Below are 17,872 nucleotides of genomic sequence, written 5' to 3' on the forward strand. Positions count from 1 at the left end.
AACTCAACAAACCTGCATATACCAAATATTTAATAATTAGAAGGATAGTTGCCTCGTTCAGATACGCACTGGGGAGTCTCTAGATCTCACTCTGATGTCTAGGGTTCCAATGCAGGATTTGGGCACAATGCACACTAATTCTGACCTTAAAGGCTTTGAGACTTTAAATATACTCAGGTGACATTTTTTTTTCCTGAGAAACCTTTTATTTAAGTATACAAACTTCATGCATTTCATAAATACAACTTCGCGGACATATAAAGGAATTCTTTTGTCAATTGTCAGTAAAATCAATAATATATTTTTAGTGTATGTAATAGGCTCTGTATACATTTTCTGAGTTTATAGTCTCCCCTTTGGTTTTCTCCAGCTGGGTAAACATGAACTATCTCTGTTATCAGATAAAGCAGTGAATCCATTGTTTATTCTCAAAAATCTCATATTAAGGGAAGTATTGGTAATTAACAAATGCTTCTAAGTTCAGCAATTTCCCCTTCAAAGAGCTCAAACACTTTATTATATATGTTCCCTTTTGGAAAATATAGCAATCATTTATCCTCATTGCACAGATGAGAAAACCAGGTTGGGTGAGTTAATATGGCTAGAATGCATAGTTTCATAAAGAACAGCAAACAGCTTCATAAGTAAATTAAGCAGAAAGTCCAGTTGCAGCTGCCAGCTTCATCATGTCCTTCCTTGGCTCCCTTTTCCCATTTCTTTCTCAGTATGTCCATGTTCCTGGATAGATCTGTCTTCTGGCAGCTGAGTTCTATTCTCAGTTACTTCTAATATGCAGCCTTTCTCCAATCTAATCAACTTTCAGTGTTGACTGATTGCAGTTCTGAACAAGTGTCCTGGGTATTTGAGTCAATGCTATGTGTTTGGAAGAAAGAATCTTGAAATATGATAAAGCACTCTACTGGTAATTAGACATGCTTCTAGATTCTATAATTATTGGAGTTTTTTTCTCACTAAAGATCTATTTTGTGATTTCAGTAACTTCTCTGTGCCTAAAACAATTTTTATAAAAAATTGATGATTATGTGAACTTTTGGATTCAATAATACCAAGGGAAGAAATGCATCTGTTACAACTTGAAAGTCAATAATTTGGATATGAATATGAACTTTGTTTTCTCATCAAGTTGTAGGCATTTCTTGTACAGTAGTTCAGTGTTTAACAACATGAATTTTAGAGTCAGATCTGGGTTTCAATTCTAGCTCCACAACTGATTGTGGAATCAAAAGAAAATTAGTGCACTTTTCTAAGGCTCAGTTTTCTAATATGCAAAATAAAATGAGCAATATCCATCTCAAAAAGTTATTGTGATGATTAAGCAAAGATACAGTAGCATACATAGTGCAGAACTTGGCAAGTGGTGAAAGCTCAATAAATGGTGGTTATTGAGTTTGGTGGTGATGATAATAATGATTAACAATCGTAGGATTGTAAATGATAATTCTAAAAATATATAAATAAGGTATGCACTGAAGTCTTCCAAAAGTTTCAAACTGATTTCAGATGCAGCAGCCAAGAGTTACTGAGTGCTGATTAGATTTGCTGTGCAGCTTGGGAGTAACCTTGGTGACTATAAATTGGATTTAAGAGAGATTGGTGAGAGCTACACTGCATCAGGAAATTGTGACCAGAGCACAGATCATTTGCAGCAATACAGTACTCAAAGGAAACTGTTTTAACAACACAGCAAAACAGTTGTTTGTAGCATCTGGCAGCTGGGAATCAAACCTTTAGAAACTCATAGAAGTGAGAAATATTTTTAGAAAGATAATCTTTCTGCTCATGAAACCTAGATGTATGGGGCTCATACTAACTTTAGGAAAGGTTTTCCATATCTGGGCAACTTCTGAAATTTTCCATATTTCTTTGTTTTTCTAGAAGGAGATAGGAACAACTGTTGAGGTTGAAAGGTACTTAGACTATTTAAGAAAATTAGCTTGAAGTCTTGAGTTGTAGATTTTGAAAATGATATCTAATTATTTTTAAGAACAAATGGTGGTTACAACCCAATCTGGTAATACTCATGAAAACATGGGGCTAGCCATGTCATCTTGCCCATGAATGTCCATCATTTTACATGAAGTCAGAGAACTTGAATGATGTACTCCACAGTCATATAGTGAGTTAATGACACCCAGGACAAGAAGAGGGACCCAACCTTTAGCCTTGCACTCTTCCATCAGTTTATCTGTATGACTGTCAGAGGGCCCTTGGGATAAATAGAAAAATAATCTGTAGTTATAAAATAAATTTGCTTTAATGTTCAAAAGAACAAATTTATCTTTTTAGTAGTTTATATTTCTTCACAGAGCAGTTTTTTTTATTCAAGAAATAAGTAATTTATTAAGGATTATTAAACTTGAAGGGGAAGTTACATTATACCACTGTACATGTTACCATAACAATTTGCACTGGGTACTATAACGTCACACAGGAGGGAAACATAGGTAGTGGCTGAGAGAACTACCTGTCCTAAAAAGCTAGGCAGTGGGGCTGGCACTGTGGCATAGTAGGTTAGGCCTCCACCTGTGGTGCCAGCAAACCATATGGGTGCCAGTTTGTGCCCTGGCTGCTCCTCTTATGATTCCGGTCTCTGCTTATGGCCTGGGAAATCAGTGGAAGACAGCCCAAGTACTTTGGCTCCTGCACCTGCGTGGGAGACCTGGAAGAGCCTATTGGCTCCTGGCTTTGGATTGGCCCAGCTCCAGATTTTGCAGCCATTTGGGGAGTGAACCAGTGGATAGAAGAACTTTCTGTCTTTCCTTCTCGCTGTAACTCTACCTCTCAAATAAATAAATAAAATCTTTAAAAAAAAAAAAAGCTAGGCAGTTATCCTCATCAAAAAAGTAAGAGGCATAATAATTTGATTAAAAAGGACAGTATAAGCAAAAACTTTGAGGGATGGACCAGCAGAGACAGCTGCTAATTCCTAAAGTTTTATTCATAATATTTATTCATTAACAGACAAAATTAAATGTCAGTTTCACCTCAGCTAAATGATAATAGATGGAGTATAATCCAATGAAGTTTATTTCCAGTTAGAATTCAAGAAACCACACTGACAGTCCAGTTCTCACATCATACAGTGCCATGTGCTACTAAGTGAGGATAAAACTGGTTAATATGCAGTAAGGGCTTAGGATGATGACAGACAGTGATGTTGTCACTGAGATTCTTTAAAATGAGTGTGAGGGCCAGCGCCGCGGCTCAATAGGCTAATCCTCCGCCTTGCGGCACCAGCACCCTGTGTTCTAGTCCCGGTCGGGGCGCTGGATTCTGTCCCGGTTGCCCCTCTTCCAGTCCAGCTCTCTGCTGTGGCCAGGGAGTGCAGTGGAGGATGGCCCAAGTACTTGGGCCCTGCACCCCATGGGAGACCAGGAGAAGCACCTGGCTCCTGGCTTCAGATCAGCGCGGTGTGCTGGCTGCAGCACGCTGGCCACAGCAGCCATTGGAGAGTGAACCAACGGCAAAGGAAGACCTTTCTCTCTGTCTCTCTCTCTCACTGTCCACTCTGCCTGTCAATAAAATAATAAAATAAAAAAAAATAAAATGAGTGTGAATTTCTCAAGGAAGATTAGATTGTTCTAGGCTTAACCGCAAACCTAATCAGATAATGAGGTTCCAGACCAACCTCAAAGGAAATACAATGTGAGCCACAAAGGTAATTTTAAGTTGTGTTGCAGCCACATAACAAAAATTACAAAAGTAATTTTAATGTGTTTTGTGAGAGGTCTTCAAAAAGTTCATAGAAATGTGCATTAAGAAAAAGTTATACATGAATTTAAAAATTTTTGGCACCAAAATAAATTTATGTTTAACTCCATTTTCCCACAAACTGTTTTGAAGGCTACGCATATTGAACCTAGTGTATCAGCATGTAATTTAAGGAAATATCAGTGGGATATTTCACATTCTTCTTGATTTTCAAACTAGGTCTTTGAAATGCAGTGTGTCTATGACCTTTACAGCCTGTCTCCATTCAGTGTGGCCCAGTTTTGAATCCTCAGTGGACTTGTGTATTGAGGCTCTGTATGTACAATGCAGGGCTAATGTGAGACAAATTTTTGGACGTGTCTGTCTTCACTGCAAGTAATTTGTGTTCTCTTATGTCTTTCTTCCTGGTCATGGGTAGTCAGTGCTCAGACCCATCACATTCCAGTAGAAATGCATTATATATTTAATTGTAGGTTATAGTACATATAGGCAGGAACTGCACATTCAATGTTTGGTTTACTCTAAAAAACAGCTCACATCAAAAAATAACAGAAATGTTTATTGGTTTCTTTATATTTTTAGTTGTGTAAGTTGTGGAAAACTTAGTATCAGAGTAGAGAGATATTATTTGTTCACTTTGATAGAGAAAAGAAAGATTCATTTGTTTATTTTTAAAGGACTTATTTATCTTGTTCAGTCAACATTGATTGTTCCCAATGAGTTCAATCGTGTTGCCTACTTGGATAATTCTGAATTTCAAAAGTTTTACAGCTGAACAGAAGAAATATGTCTTACAAATATTCATTAAGATGCCTTGCCAAGATTATTGAAGGTGTTATAGTAGCAAGAAACCTCATATTGCTTTCCACAGTTGAAAGAACTACAAATGTGAGAGTACTTTAAAAAATTTCATGGAAAAATGGTTAAAAGCTAAGTTTATTTGGGTGAAAAATTTTTGACATATACACATGATTTCTTTATAATATGCATTGATATGAAATTTTGAAGACCCCAATAAGCATGGATTTAAAATTTTTGCATCAAAATAAACTTGCCCTTTAATTCCATTTCCATGAACTTTTTGAAGTTCTCTTGTATATTGCACTGAATGCTATATAAGTAATTGTAAACAGATGGAAATTTCTGTGTTACTTCTACACTTTACAAGATTATAAAGTAAGGCAATTAGTCTGGCTTTCATGTGGAATAGTTTCATCACATATTTACATTTTTAAAAATATTTATCTTCATGATTTTGAAGTGTAAGTCTTTCACTTAGTACCAGATTACATCATAAATCAGTATATACAATTCTATCTCACAAGTTTTATGATTGGGCTTGAATTCAAGTCATACTTTGTGGCTAAGTATCTAAATTGACTTATTATTTTTGCACCTTAATTTTCTTATCTGTAAATGATGAATAATAATAATAACTAAAAAATTGAGCACTATATCCAGGTGGCACTTAGTGAAATATTTTACTTGCATTAGTTCATCAAATGCTCATTTATGCTCAATACTCTCACCCCTCGGATGTGGTCACTCTCATACCTCCATCTTACACTGAGAAGACAAAGAAGACAAAATTCATTCAAAATCACAAAGCAGGGAGTGGAGCCATAATTCAAGTCCAACTTGGAGCTCCCCTGGAGAATTTCCTTGATACTTGAACTTACTGATAGAACAAAAAGCCTGGGTAGAATTACTTAGAACTGTTTAAAAATACTTTCTTTAAAAAATATCCATTTAAGAATTCCTATATAGACTCACAATCATGTGCTATTCCGCAAAATCAAGTCTACCATTGACTTTAAGAAATAACCCCAGTACTATGGAATAGTTGATGAAATGATGGGGTCCTTCTTTGGAGAATGAATGGTAGGGTCTGCTTCAAATCAGAGTTTGATGGAACCATTTAATTGTCATTTGGCATCAGTAAAAATTAAATCACAGCCATAGAACCTTAATGACACAAAGAAGAGCAAATTCCAAATTTGGGGGGAAGAAAGGAAGAAAGAGAAGTATGGAATGGTAAAAGGGAGTGGAGAGAGAGAGAGAGAGCGAGTGCTTTTGAGGGTGGATAATAGCAGGAAAGCAAAATGTGGCTATCAAACTTAGAATGAAGCCTTTGGTAGGGTTGCCTGCTACACCACTGAGATAATGATGGCTGAAATAACTGAAATCACTCCCCTGCTTGCCCTTGAGGTTAAGCTGGCTTTCAGTGTTGGAGAGAGGACCCAAGAGAAATGTTTACTTTAGCACAAGTGTTAAGCTGCTTGTGAGAAGGCAAAGCCACTGAATGGAGAGATTACCACCAAGAGTGATCTGGACAACAAAGCCCCAGGCAAGTGATTTCTCCCTGGCTAATGCACTAAAACTGCAACTCCAGAGAACTCTGGAAGTGTCAAAAACATTTGTTATCAGAGAGAAGTTGATTAGTTTTGATAGAATGTATTTTGACTCAGCTAAATGGAGCAAGGTGTTTCTTTTAGCTTCGTTTTTTATATTAGACTTTCTTGAAAAGCAATGTTTGCTATTATTTTCCAATTAATTTCAAATACTTCATAATATACTTTGTTGCTTATATCAATGTTCATTGTGTGACTAGGTAAATGAAATTATTTTGTGTTCAAAGTAAAGCGATTAGGGTCATATTCTCAAGTATGGAAATGCAGACTGGGAGTGGGGAGGGGAAATGTTATGTTTGGTTCCTCATGGTCAGTCTCTCAGAATTGTCCCATTGCTATTTGCCATTCAACAAAGATAAACAATTTATTAGCTGGGATAAGAGCCATCATTCTGGGCATCATCTGTTGAAAGAAATTGTGTAGATCACAATTTGAAACCATGTATGAACAGAGGTTGCTTGAACAAAGATGGTGAATAATGCCACTGTGTGAAAGACAGACTTTCTTTTACTTAATAGCCAATACTTTCCTTCCCTCAAACTGCTTCTCCTTTAGTTGGGTAACAGCGTGCCTGTCACAGTGATTCCACATCTGTGGCTCTGTGGTTGGGTAACTGAAGCAGTGTTCGCACAGAACTGTGATGGTTTCTACACACTTTCTCACATGGCATAGAGCAGCAGATACTCACAAACATCTGTTACCCAAGTCGGTGTGAATAAGTGATTCCTGGAAAACCCATGATTTGGGAATTTGTTGATTTCTTTTCCACATAATGGCTATCAGAATAGGGGAAATGAAAGTTTGGGTGGAAAATCCAAAACTTATTAAAATCAAGATAATATTTTATCTGAGTAAGAAATTTTAAGATCCAAAAGGATGGAAATATGTGGTGAATTTAAGAAGATGTAGTTTAATACTTAGCCATGCACTTTCCAAAAGGAAGAGAAATGGATTAAATCCAGCATTTATAGATATAGGCAAATTTTACTTTACCTGTGTTATACTTGTACACAAAAGGCTAATAAAATTCTAGAGGACCTCAATAGAAGCATACAAAAATAAATAAATAACAAAGTGAAGCAATCATTTCACCCTGTTATGAAGTCACACCAGAACACCATGAGCGACCTGCCCAGTTTATAAAGAGACCCAGGAGAGGGCTGAGGTGGTGAGGTTTAGACACCTTGGCATCAGTGAGGTCTGTTTGTCTTGGTGGTGGTGTGGGGTGACGTGAGGGAGTGTGTTGGAGGATGCTAGCTAACACCCAAAGGCCTCTTACATGGACTGGATGGTAGCACATATTCTGACAGCTCTGGGAAATGGAACCAGAAACAGTGCAAAGAAGCTTCAAAAGGACCTGGTGAGTTCAATGTAAGAAAGAACTTTCTAGCAGAGCTGCTCCTTTAGGGACATGGAGGATATTTCTCATTGACTTATTGTCATATTGATTTAAATGAGTCACAAGTTTTCCCTTTAACTCTGTGGCTTTGGCTCATATGGAATATTGTAAAATAAAGTTGACCCCAGAGTGTCAATTGTTAAATCAACAGTTGGAGTCACTGTGCACCTGCTCCCTTAATGTGTTGTACTATGCGAATTAACGCATAGTAAAACTACTACTCAAACAGTACTCTATACTCTGTGTGTCTTTGTGGGTGCAGTCTGTTGAAATCTTTACTTAGTATATACTAAGTTGATCTTCTGTATATAAAGATAATTGAAAATGAATCGTGATGAAGAATGGGATTGGAGAGGGAGTGGGAGATGGGATGGTGGCAGGTGGGAGGGGGGTTACGGGGGAAAATCTGCTATAATTCGAAAGTTGTACTTTGAAAATTTATATTTATTAAATAAAAGTTAAAAAAAATAAAAAATAAAGTTGACCTCCTGACAGAAGAGAAATGTAGTTTGATATCCCTAAAAGTAGATGGCCATCAGTATGTGCACCTTCCAATTTCACAAGGGCCTATAGAGCAAACAGGCAGCTGTCCAAGGTGCTGCAAGGAAGTGCTCCGTCTGGGCAGGTTTGCCCATCACGTTTGCCATTTGTTTTAATGCTTGCTCGCTTTTCAGCCTTTCTGTTCTTATATAAATCTACACCCTCATTCCACATACACAAGCACAGAGAAAATTGCCTAGGAAATGTGTGAGAGCTGAGGCTAAACTACTACCTGGGACTTCCTCTGCTCCATCCGAGTGCTGAATGAATCCATTTCACATTCAAAGGTTTGCCTTGGTCTCTCAAGTTGAATTGTTTGGATGGAAATTTATAGTAGCTGCTAATTATCCTGAAGCAATTGTAATTATTTGACTTTTGGTATCTTCATTTTATGCTTTCTGCAGTGTATACATATCCTGAAAGGAGATAAGAAAATTATGTTCATGGTGTGGTAGAAGGAATATTAAATATTCCAGCTGAGGCCTTAGTTACACCCAGGATAAGTGTGGTGGCAATAAGCTATCCTGTTTTGCACTCTGTTTGTGTTGCCATTCCTGTGTTCTCTAATTTTTTGGTCACTTAATTGTTTTGCTATCAATAAAGTGGTGGTAACAATAGCAACATCCTTTAGAGTTCTGAAAATAAGGTAAGTTAACACATGTAAAGAATCTCTAAGAACACTAGACGCATACATAATTAATACTCCAGCTATTATATATTGTAGTGAGAATCCTCTATTATGTTTGATAATCTGCGGAAAACCTTATAAGATACAGAAAATTGTTATACCCAATGATGGATTATTACAGCAAAAACACACTGACTAAAATCAGAAAAGAAGAAAAGTGCACAGGGTGGAATTCCACTCCTCAAATGGCCACAAGGGCTGCCGGAGCTGGGCTGGACTGAAGCCAGGAGCCAGGAGCTTCTTTCAGGTCTCCCATGTGGGTTCAGGGGTCCAAGTACTTGGGGCATCCTCTGCTGCTTTCCCAGGCACATTAGCAGGGAGATGGATCAGAAGCGGAGCAGCCAGGAATCAGTCAGTCACCTACATGGGATGCTGGCACTGCATGGGGCAGTTTAACCTGCCATGCCACAGCCCTGGCCCCATGAATACTTTTTTAAAGAATGTGAGGCTGGCGCCGCAGTTCACTAGGCTAATCCTCCGCCTGTGGCGCCAGCACACTGGGTTCTAGTCCCGGTTGGGGCGCCGGATTCTGTCCTGGTTGCTTCTCTTCCAGTCCAACTCTCTGCTGTGGCCTGGGAGGGCAGTGGAGGGTAGCCCAAGTGCTTGGGCCCTGCACCTGCATAGGAGACCAGGAGGAAGCACCTGGCTCCTGGCTTCAGATTGGTGCAGAGTGCTGGCTGTAGCGGCCATTTGGGGGGCGAACCAATGGAAGGAAGACCTTTCTCTCTGTCTCTCTCTTACTGTCTAACTCTGCCTGTCTAAAAAATTTAAACAAATAAAGAATGTGAATATAGTGAGTATCTACTACACATGTAGCTTTTGTAATTTTTTTTCTGTAGGTTGGAAAATGGCTTCAGATTTAACATGTTATAACATGTGTTAAAGAAACACATAAAAACACATCCAAAATTGAGGATTCCTTCCACTACCATTGTAATAATGATGATAAAAGTGTTCCACAAATTATAACTATAATTCTATGCCAAATGCATTCTATCATTAGTTCTAATCCTTATAAACAGATGTGGGGAATAGCCAAGACTTTTATTTTTATAGGAGAGAGATTAATGATCTAGAGGATTTCCCAAAGCCCTCCAATTGCCCAGCCAGTCTTCCAAGGGGCAGAGTCTAACTGATTCGAAGGCTCAAGGTCTTAACATCATCCATGGCAGTTGCTGAGATTCTGGGAAACAAAGTGATTAAAAAGCACACTGAGGAGCTAGCACCTTGGCATAGTGAGTAAAGTTGTTGCCTGCAGGGCCAGCATCCCATATGGGTGCTGGTTTGAGTCCTGGCTGCTCCTCTTCCGATCCAGCTCTCTGCTATGGTCTGGGAGGGCAGTAGAAGATGGCCCAAGTCTTTGGGACCCTGCACCCATGTGGGACACCTGGAAGAAGCTCCTGGCTCCTGGCTTCGGATTGGTGCAGTTCCAGCCGTTGTGGCTAATTGGGGAGTGAACCAGCGGATGGAAGACCTCTCTCTCTCTCTCTCTCTCTCTCTCTCTGTAACTCTGCCTTTCAAATAAATAAATAAATATTTTTTTTTGAAAAGTACACTGAAACATGGAAAATCCAACAACATTTATTTGACTTGAATCATCTCAAGATCCACAGATGGGGAGGGCATTTGGCCTAGTGGTTAGAATGCTTGTGTCCCACATCAGAATGCCTGGGTTCGATTCCTGGCTCCAGATTCTTATTCCTGCTGTCCTGCTAATGCACACCCTGGGAGGCAGTGGTGAAGGCTCAAGTGGTTATCTCCTAGCTTCTCACACATGGGAGACCTGGATTGAGTTCCCCCTCCTGGCTTTAGCTCTAGTTGTTGTGAATATTGTGTGGAGTGAGCCAGTGGGTGTGATCTCTGTCTTTCTCTCAAATAAGTAAAAAGAAAGAAAGAAAAAAGAATCAGAATCACTGAATGATTTAAAATAAAAGATTCAGAGATGGGCATTTGGTCTAGTAGTTAAAGATACTGCTTGACATGCCTAGGTTGGAGTTCGGCTTTGCTCCCAATTCCAGCTTCATCCTAGTGAACACCTTGGGAGCAGCAGGTGATGGCTAAAGTAGTTGGGTCTGGCATTTGGTGCAGTAGTTAAGTAACTGGGTCCCTATTACATGGGATACCCAAATTGAGTTCTAGGCTCTTGGCTTTGGCCTGGCAAAGTCTCAGCTCTTTCCTGCATTTGGAGGAATGGACCATTTGATGAAAAGATATCTCTCTGACTCTCTGTCATAAGTAAATTAAAAAATTAAAAGGTAGTTGAGTTCCTGCCACCCATGTAGGAAACCTGGACTGAGATCCTGTTTCCTAGCTTTGACTGATCCAGTTATTTTGGGCATTCAGGATGTGAACAAGAGAATGGGAGCTTTCTGTCTGTTGTCTGTCTGTAAAATAAACAAAATAAAGAAAACCTAAAGAAAAATCCATGGAATATTTAGACACTGAGGCAGAATTGTGGCTGGAATGTTGTGCCCTTCCACCAATGTAAGAAATTCTAGCAAAGATTCCAAGATTCTAACACACCTTTCTCCATAAAAATGTCAAATAGGAAACACAAGTAGGTAAAACAGAGACATAAAAGGGAAAACAATTTTGTAGTTGAGTGTCTTGATTAAAAAGGTGAATAGACAATTGAAATACCTCCCTCAGTTTTCAAAATTATTGCCTCCATGAATTGTTTGTAATTGTGTCTTTTTCCTCTCCCTTTTCTAGATCTCAGTCTGTGGTTGAAGCTGGGACCCTGAAACATGAGGACAAGGGAGAGAATGAGAACACTCAGCCACTCCTGGCTCTGGACTGAGCCATGAGCCACCCTGATGCTCCTGCACACCGGCCTTCAGTGGTATCAGCCAACAAGGGAGCACATGTGCAACCGACCCACATAGACACGTGCCATCCGCTTGACACGAGGCCCTCCACTCCTGACCCCCAGCAATGACTGTCACCAGCCATAGGTCTGAGCAGCCAAAGTTGGATAAAGACTTGAGTTTTCTTTTTTCAGTGAGGGGACTGGAGGATGAAGCAAAGCATTTATATAAGAAAGACAGCCCTTCCCTGATACATATGGTATTAAATGAACTGAAACAACGAAAAACTACATTTGATGCACATACCACATTAGGACAAGGATTTTTCTGAGGGATTACACAGGGACCCTCTCCAGTTTTGCAATTTAAGATTAAGTATGTTTCCAAGTAAATACATCAGAGTTAAACTGTGCAGATCAGATGGTCAAGTTTAATGTAGCGCAAAGCCCCAAGACAATAGTAATTTCCATTCTTATTGAATTATTTTCTCTGACCTCATCACCAGCATTGAATTGTTCTGCCTAAGAGCATGTTCTCATAGGTCTGGCTATTTGCAGTTTGCTTATATTGATGTCCTGCGAAAAATGATTTTGATGTCACATCTTTCATCAGGCCTCCAGCTTAAAAGAAGACACATGCAATTTGGAATGTGATTATTTCATCTTAGCCATGTGACTCCCCACAGGCAGCCTGAGAACCCATTAGTCCAGTGTGTGTTGGCAGAGAGGCGGGCCTCATTGGAAACACATGTCAGTGGTTAACAAATCAATTTAAATTGCCTCGCTTGGGTCACTACAGCAAGGGAACGAGCTACTAAGCTATTTAAGCCCCCACCTTTCTATAGTCATTTCAGGTGTGAAGAAAGGGCCAGGTTGTTGCTAAGCAGGCAGGTATTCAATCATGGAGGAAGAGACCCCTTAAGGATAGTAAACATGCAAACACTGAAATAAGAGAAGACTACCAATGCAAGATGAAATGCCAAAGATCATTTTATTTCTTTAGCTACTCTCCTTAGAAATGGTGGTCCCAACTACCCAGTCACAGGAAATCAGATGAAAAATTAACAGATATCCTTACTCATGCCATGTTTTCCAAGACCAGCTGTGTATTTTTAGATATTGCTGATTTGTCCAGCTATTTGCATCACGTGGGCATTTATTAGAATGACCAATTGGTGCTCAATGTCAAATAAAACATATTTTAGTTGATAATCGAAAATAAAATATGGCTTCACATTTTAAATATTTGCAAGGGTTACTTTGTGAGCTGAACAATTCAAAAGAAAGAAGTGATTCAACTGGCCACAATTATCCTGACAGATAATAATTTAATAGTTGTATTACATTTCTTTCTAATGTTTCAGCTTTTCCCTACTGGTAGCGAATAACAACAAAGTTAATTTTACATTCCACCATTAAAGAAATAAAATTGAAATATAATTAAAAATATTTCTCAACCACTTGCATCACAGTATAAATAAAACCAATTCATTTTGTGTAGACATTTCAAATCACAAAACAATAACACTGAAATGATTCCACCAATGCAATGACTGAAACACTTTTCTTACACACCAAGATGTAGGTAAGACACAGAAAGAATTAAAGTGAATTAGAAAATCCCTTTTATTACTTGAGTTTATAAAATAGTTGTGGATTCCAGGTAGTTAAAATATGATTGCCAACCCTTTGCAACAGTAATAATACCTCTGGCATTTCAATTGGAAATATTTACAATGCTACTGTAGTGACCTGACTTTAAATACCATATTACATTTACTAAGTTAAGAGCTAGGTTTTCTACTATTCCATAATCTCATTAAATGAATGTAAGGTGATGGTTCAGCAATGATGATTTCTAGTTTGTATTTCTTTATGTGTATGCAATATACTGACGAGAACCAAATTCAATGGTGACACGAATGTCACTCCATGAGCACTGGATTGTATTGCCCTTTGTCAGTCATTTCCTCTGTCCAATAAATTCTGAGGGACACAAATACTGTCTTATCTTTTATGAGTTTGATTTCTCTTTTTCATTTTGGTAATTAATTTGATAGTTTCCCTCTTGTGCCTCTTTGTTTTAGTAGGATTTCTGAACATTGGCAAAACAGAAGGAACAGGAGAAATATTTTTAAAATTTTTCTACTGAGGCCAATATCAATAAAGTCAAGGAAAAGGGGTCAATTTCTATGTTAAAGAAATTAAAAAAAAACATTTATCTATCTATTTGAAAGAGCTACACAGAGAGAGAGAGAGAGAGAGAGAGAGATGGAGAGAGAGAGGCAGAGAGAGATCTGTCCACTCGTTCACTCTCCAAATGCCCACAAAGGCAAGGGCTGGACCAGGCCAAAGCCAGTAGCTCCATCTAGGTCTCCCAAATGGGTGACAGGGACCCAAACACTGGGCTGTGTCCATTGCCTTTCCCAGGCCATCAGCAGGCAGCTGCATTGGAAGTGGGGCAGCCAGGACATGAACTGGCATCCATATGGGATGCCGATGTTAAAGGCAGCAGTCTTAACTGCTACACCACAAGGCCAGCCCCAAAGAAATATTTTTTCCCCATAGACTTATTTATTTATTTATTTGACAGGCAGAATTAGAGATAAAGGGAGAGAAAGAGAGACAGAGAGATCTTCTACCCACTGGTTCACTTCCCAAATGGTTCCAACAGCTGGGGCTGGGCCAAGTCGAAGCCAGGAGCTTCATCCTGGTCTCCCACATAGGTGCAGGGGCCCAAGTACTTGGGCCATCTTCTGCTGCTTTCCCAGGCACATTCACAGAGATCTGGATTGGAAGTGGAGCAGCTGGAACTCGAACCAGTGCCCACATGGGATGCTAGCATCAAAGGCAGTGACTTAACCCACTATGCCACAACATTGGCCCCATGAAATAGTCTTTAATGACATAAAGAAAGCCTCCTTAGTATTGGAACAAAAAGAAAGCACAGGTGTATTTTTCGACCTGTGAATGCAATCAGGTGATCTATGTGCCATTTTGGCATTTTTGTTCATATTGGCTTAGAATTCAGTGCCTGAATATCATTACATTCTTAAACATGTCTAGTTAGCATGTATTTTAAAAATACACAGTCAAATACATTACTGCTTTACTAAATCAGGGATTTGATTATCTTGGGATTGAGTGGGCAACACCATTTTCTATTGTGATTTTTAGGTCATGGGTAATATTAGCAGTACATGTAGATAATTATTGTTCTTTCAAAGTGATGTTTCAAAGGCAGAAGTTCCTCGAGCCAGGGAGATAGAAGAGGAGAGCAATCTCCACCTCCTACACCCAGCATGAGGATCCTAGCATCCTTCATGACTTTCACTCTGTACCCTTAATGTTTTTACAAAGCTGTGGGGGTTATCTCCACGGCCAAATGCCCTCACATAGATTGACAGTAGGCAGGTGCCCTGGATTCCTAGGTCCTGCTCACAGACAGCAAAAAGGACAGGAGCCAGACACCCTAGCAGCGCCTATCTACCGAGTCCTCAGAGAACATCTTCTACGCATTTTACCCCCTCACAAACACAAGGCCTAATACTGGGCATTAAAAAATTTCTATTCAGTATTTTTATAATTCTCTGTAAAAATGATTCCATATCCTTTTTCAATGTTAAAAAAACTCCTCTTAGAAAGAACTATGATTTTTATAATATTTCCACCATTAGCATAATGAGGAAAAATTAAGATACTGGATCTCAACGCAGATAATAAGTAGGGATCAGCATAGTTCACAGGCATTGGATTGGTGTAATTATGTGTTCTCTTTTGTATTAGGAAAGTAAAATTGCTTTATTCAAGAGTGTCTTTTACTGAAAGAATTAAAAGAGGGAAATCTCAGTTTGCCAGGGAAGTTATCATTAAACAGCTAGAGATAAAGCATTTACATAGCTTGTCATTGAAATCCACAAAAAGTAGTGGTATATGATGACAAAACAGTTTGACTATCCTAGAAAAATATAACTACATAGAAAAATTCCAACTAAAGCAATATATTCACAGTTTCTACATATGTTCTCATTGTATGTTGATTTAGACCTGTTATTCTACATGGAAAGAATATCTTTGGCTGGCAAGGTAGAGGCTGTTAAATGTTCACCTTAGATATAGGCAGAAGGTCCGTGTTGTCACGCAGGTGTTTCCTAAATGAACTGTAATGAGGCAAATACTCTCTTTTGTGTCTTCAAACCCTAGGAGGAGGCATAAAATTGTCCAGGGAATGAAAAGTCTTGGTGTTTACACTTCTTTCTTCACATCCAAGGAGACACAGCCAAAAAGACAACCTCTCTGTAGTGGGTCCCAAGCCTGCATGAATTCCTGCTAAATTGCGGGAAGGCTGCGTCTCTGATGGGGGGTGAGCTCTGGGTGCCACACATCCACGATGAAAATCAGCCGGAAAGATGAGGCATCCTGCCACACTTCATGCTCAAAGGAGTCGTCAAAGATGAACACCTTGCCTTCCTCCCAGGTCCTGGAACAGAGAGACACAGATTCTAGAGTTCAGCTTTGTGTGGTTCAGCTGCCTGAGGTCAATTCCTGTCCGCATGCAGGAAGCCCTTTCTATAATCTTTGCGATATACCAGCTAACCAGAACGCCAAGCCAGAATTTATTCCTCCCCTGGTGACAAAGAAAGGACTTCAGGATTCTTAGCATAAACATTCATTTTTCATTGCTCCGCATTGAGGATGTACCATGGGCAGGGGACTGGTGATGAGGGCCTACTGACAGCATCACAGGCACCACACTGGTGCTGGCTCTCACCCTCGGAGGGGCCTCCTTGATCAGCCCAGCACTGGAGCGCATGCCCTGGCAGTTCCTGCATGCAACAGCTCCTCAGTTAGGGACTCCACGGCCTTTTCCTCCGGGGTCTTTCAGAGATGAGTTTAGAACCACAGGTGGGGACCAGGTGTCAGGCATCTCAGTGCCTCTGAGGACACCTGGCAGGGGTTTGTGCATCACCAAGTGATTTTCCTTTCAGCTTACAAGTTCCATTTTATGGAATTGAGTCTTCACTTACACTCAGTGACCAGAAGGCATATAACCAAATTATGTGGTTCCAAGCTAGTATAACTGGTTGGGGAAAATGGGCAGATTGGGAATGGATTTTGTATATTTTTAGTGTCATCTGCTATGCAAGTGGGTTATCCATGGAATATTTTAAGTCAATGTTGCAAAACACTTTAGAGCCTCCAGTACTACCTCTCAAGAGATCTGGATGGTTACTTAGATCTAAATATAGTGTTAGTCTAAACAAAGCAATCAAGGCGGAAATATGCAGGAGGCAGTTACACCAGGTCTTTCAAATCCAAAGAAAGTTTATTAACTATATGACAATGCTCCCTTCCATTAAAAATAGATACTAATTGCTAATATCTTAAATGCTGTTATGTTTTTAAAATGAAATTTCCTTTATATTTTAAGATTCCACTTAAGCACTTGAAATTTTACATCTTGGATTAGCAAAATAGTTGCATTAGGGCATAGATATGCTAATGTGATTTCAAACTATCACTTTATCATAAAGACCTTTTTATTGGGAAAATGACTGATGTCCTTTTTATGTTTCTTATTAGGTGATAAATCAACATAAATCAAGCACAATGATGTATTGCAGGGCTTCTTGATCTCGGCACTACTGATGTGTGGGCCAGATCACTCTCTGTTGGACAGGCTCTCTCGTATACTGTAGCAACATCACCCACTAGATAGCAGTAGGACAGGACCTGCACACCAGTGTGACTTCCTCAGTCACTGCCAAAAGGCCCGGGGTGGGGGTGGGGGCAAAATCATCCCAGTGGAGAATAACTGACAAAGTGTGTGATTTCGACAATAAACTTCCAACTTGTTTAAAGTGACTGATAAAGTAATTCACATTTACAAGTTAAAAGCTCATTAAAGCAATACTTCTGCTACTCACCCATACAACACCCCTGCCCCTGCCCCACCTGGCCCTGCCCTTTGTGCTGTCACACATCTAACCTAATGTCTTACATTCAATAAAAAAGAAGTGTTGCTTGGGTCTTTACCTTCCTCTGAAGGTTTACAAGAGTTCCATTAGAATTCTATCCAAAGGTAACAAAGGACAGAAAACAGAGATTTAGGAGCAAATGACCGAAGAGGCATTCATCATGATGCAAAATCAAACTTAAAGAAAGGCAACACCAAGAAAAGAAAAGAAAAGAAAAGAAAAAGAGAAAAGGAAGAAAAAAGTGTTCTTAGAGGGCTTAAGCATTGCTAGTGTGTCACAGACAAGCCTACAACATAGGCAGAATATAGGAAGGGAAAA

At 39.3% G+C, this 17,872-nt stretch overlaps 2 protein-coding genes across 32 annotated transcripts in view; one reads left to right on the forward strand and one right to left on the reverse strand.

Moving 5' to 3' along the window:
- The window catches only part of CLVS1 (clavesin 1), a 190,828-nt gene extending 177,187 nt beyond the window's left edge, over window positions 1–13,641 (forward strand). Inside the window, exon 6 of one of the 2 annotated variants that reach the window (XM_051843797.2) lies at window positions 11,483–11,710. In XM_051843797.2, the coding sequence (XP_051699757.1) occupies window positions 11,483–11,570 (88 nt within the window). In that variant the 3' untranslated portion in view covers window positions 11,571–11,710. Of the gene's footprint in view, window positions 1–11,482 lie in introns of both variants that reach the window. The other variant, XM_051843796.2, reaches the window with a different exon arrangement.
- The window catches only part of ASPH (aspartate beta-hydroxylase), a 303,829-nt gene that overhangs the window by 52,656 nt on the left and 233,301 nt on the right, over window positions 1–17,872 (reverse strand). For 27 of the 30 annotated variants that reach the window (XM_070075073.1, XM_051843772.2, XM_070075072.1 and 24 more), the window contains one exon: window positions 12,549–16,056. In XM_070075073.1, the coding sequence (XP_069931174.1) occupies window positions 15,906–16,056 (151 nt within the window). In that variant the 3' untranslated portion in view covers window positions 12,549–15,905. Of the gene's footprint in view, window positions 1–7,968; window positions 8,499–12,548; window positions 16,057–17,872 lie in introns of those variants that run through there. The other 3 variants (XR_007918607.2, XR_011389110.1, XR_011389109.1) reach the window with 2 other exon arrangements.

This window comes from Oryctolagus cuniculus, chromosome 6, assembly GCF_964237555.1.
Source record: "Oryctolagus cuniculus chromosome 6, mOryCun1.1, whole genome shotgun sequence".
Taxonomy (NCBI): domain Eukaryota; kingdom Metazoa; phylum Chordata; class Mammalia; order Lagomorpha; family Leporidae; genus Oryctolagus; species Oryctolagus cuniculus.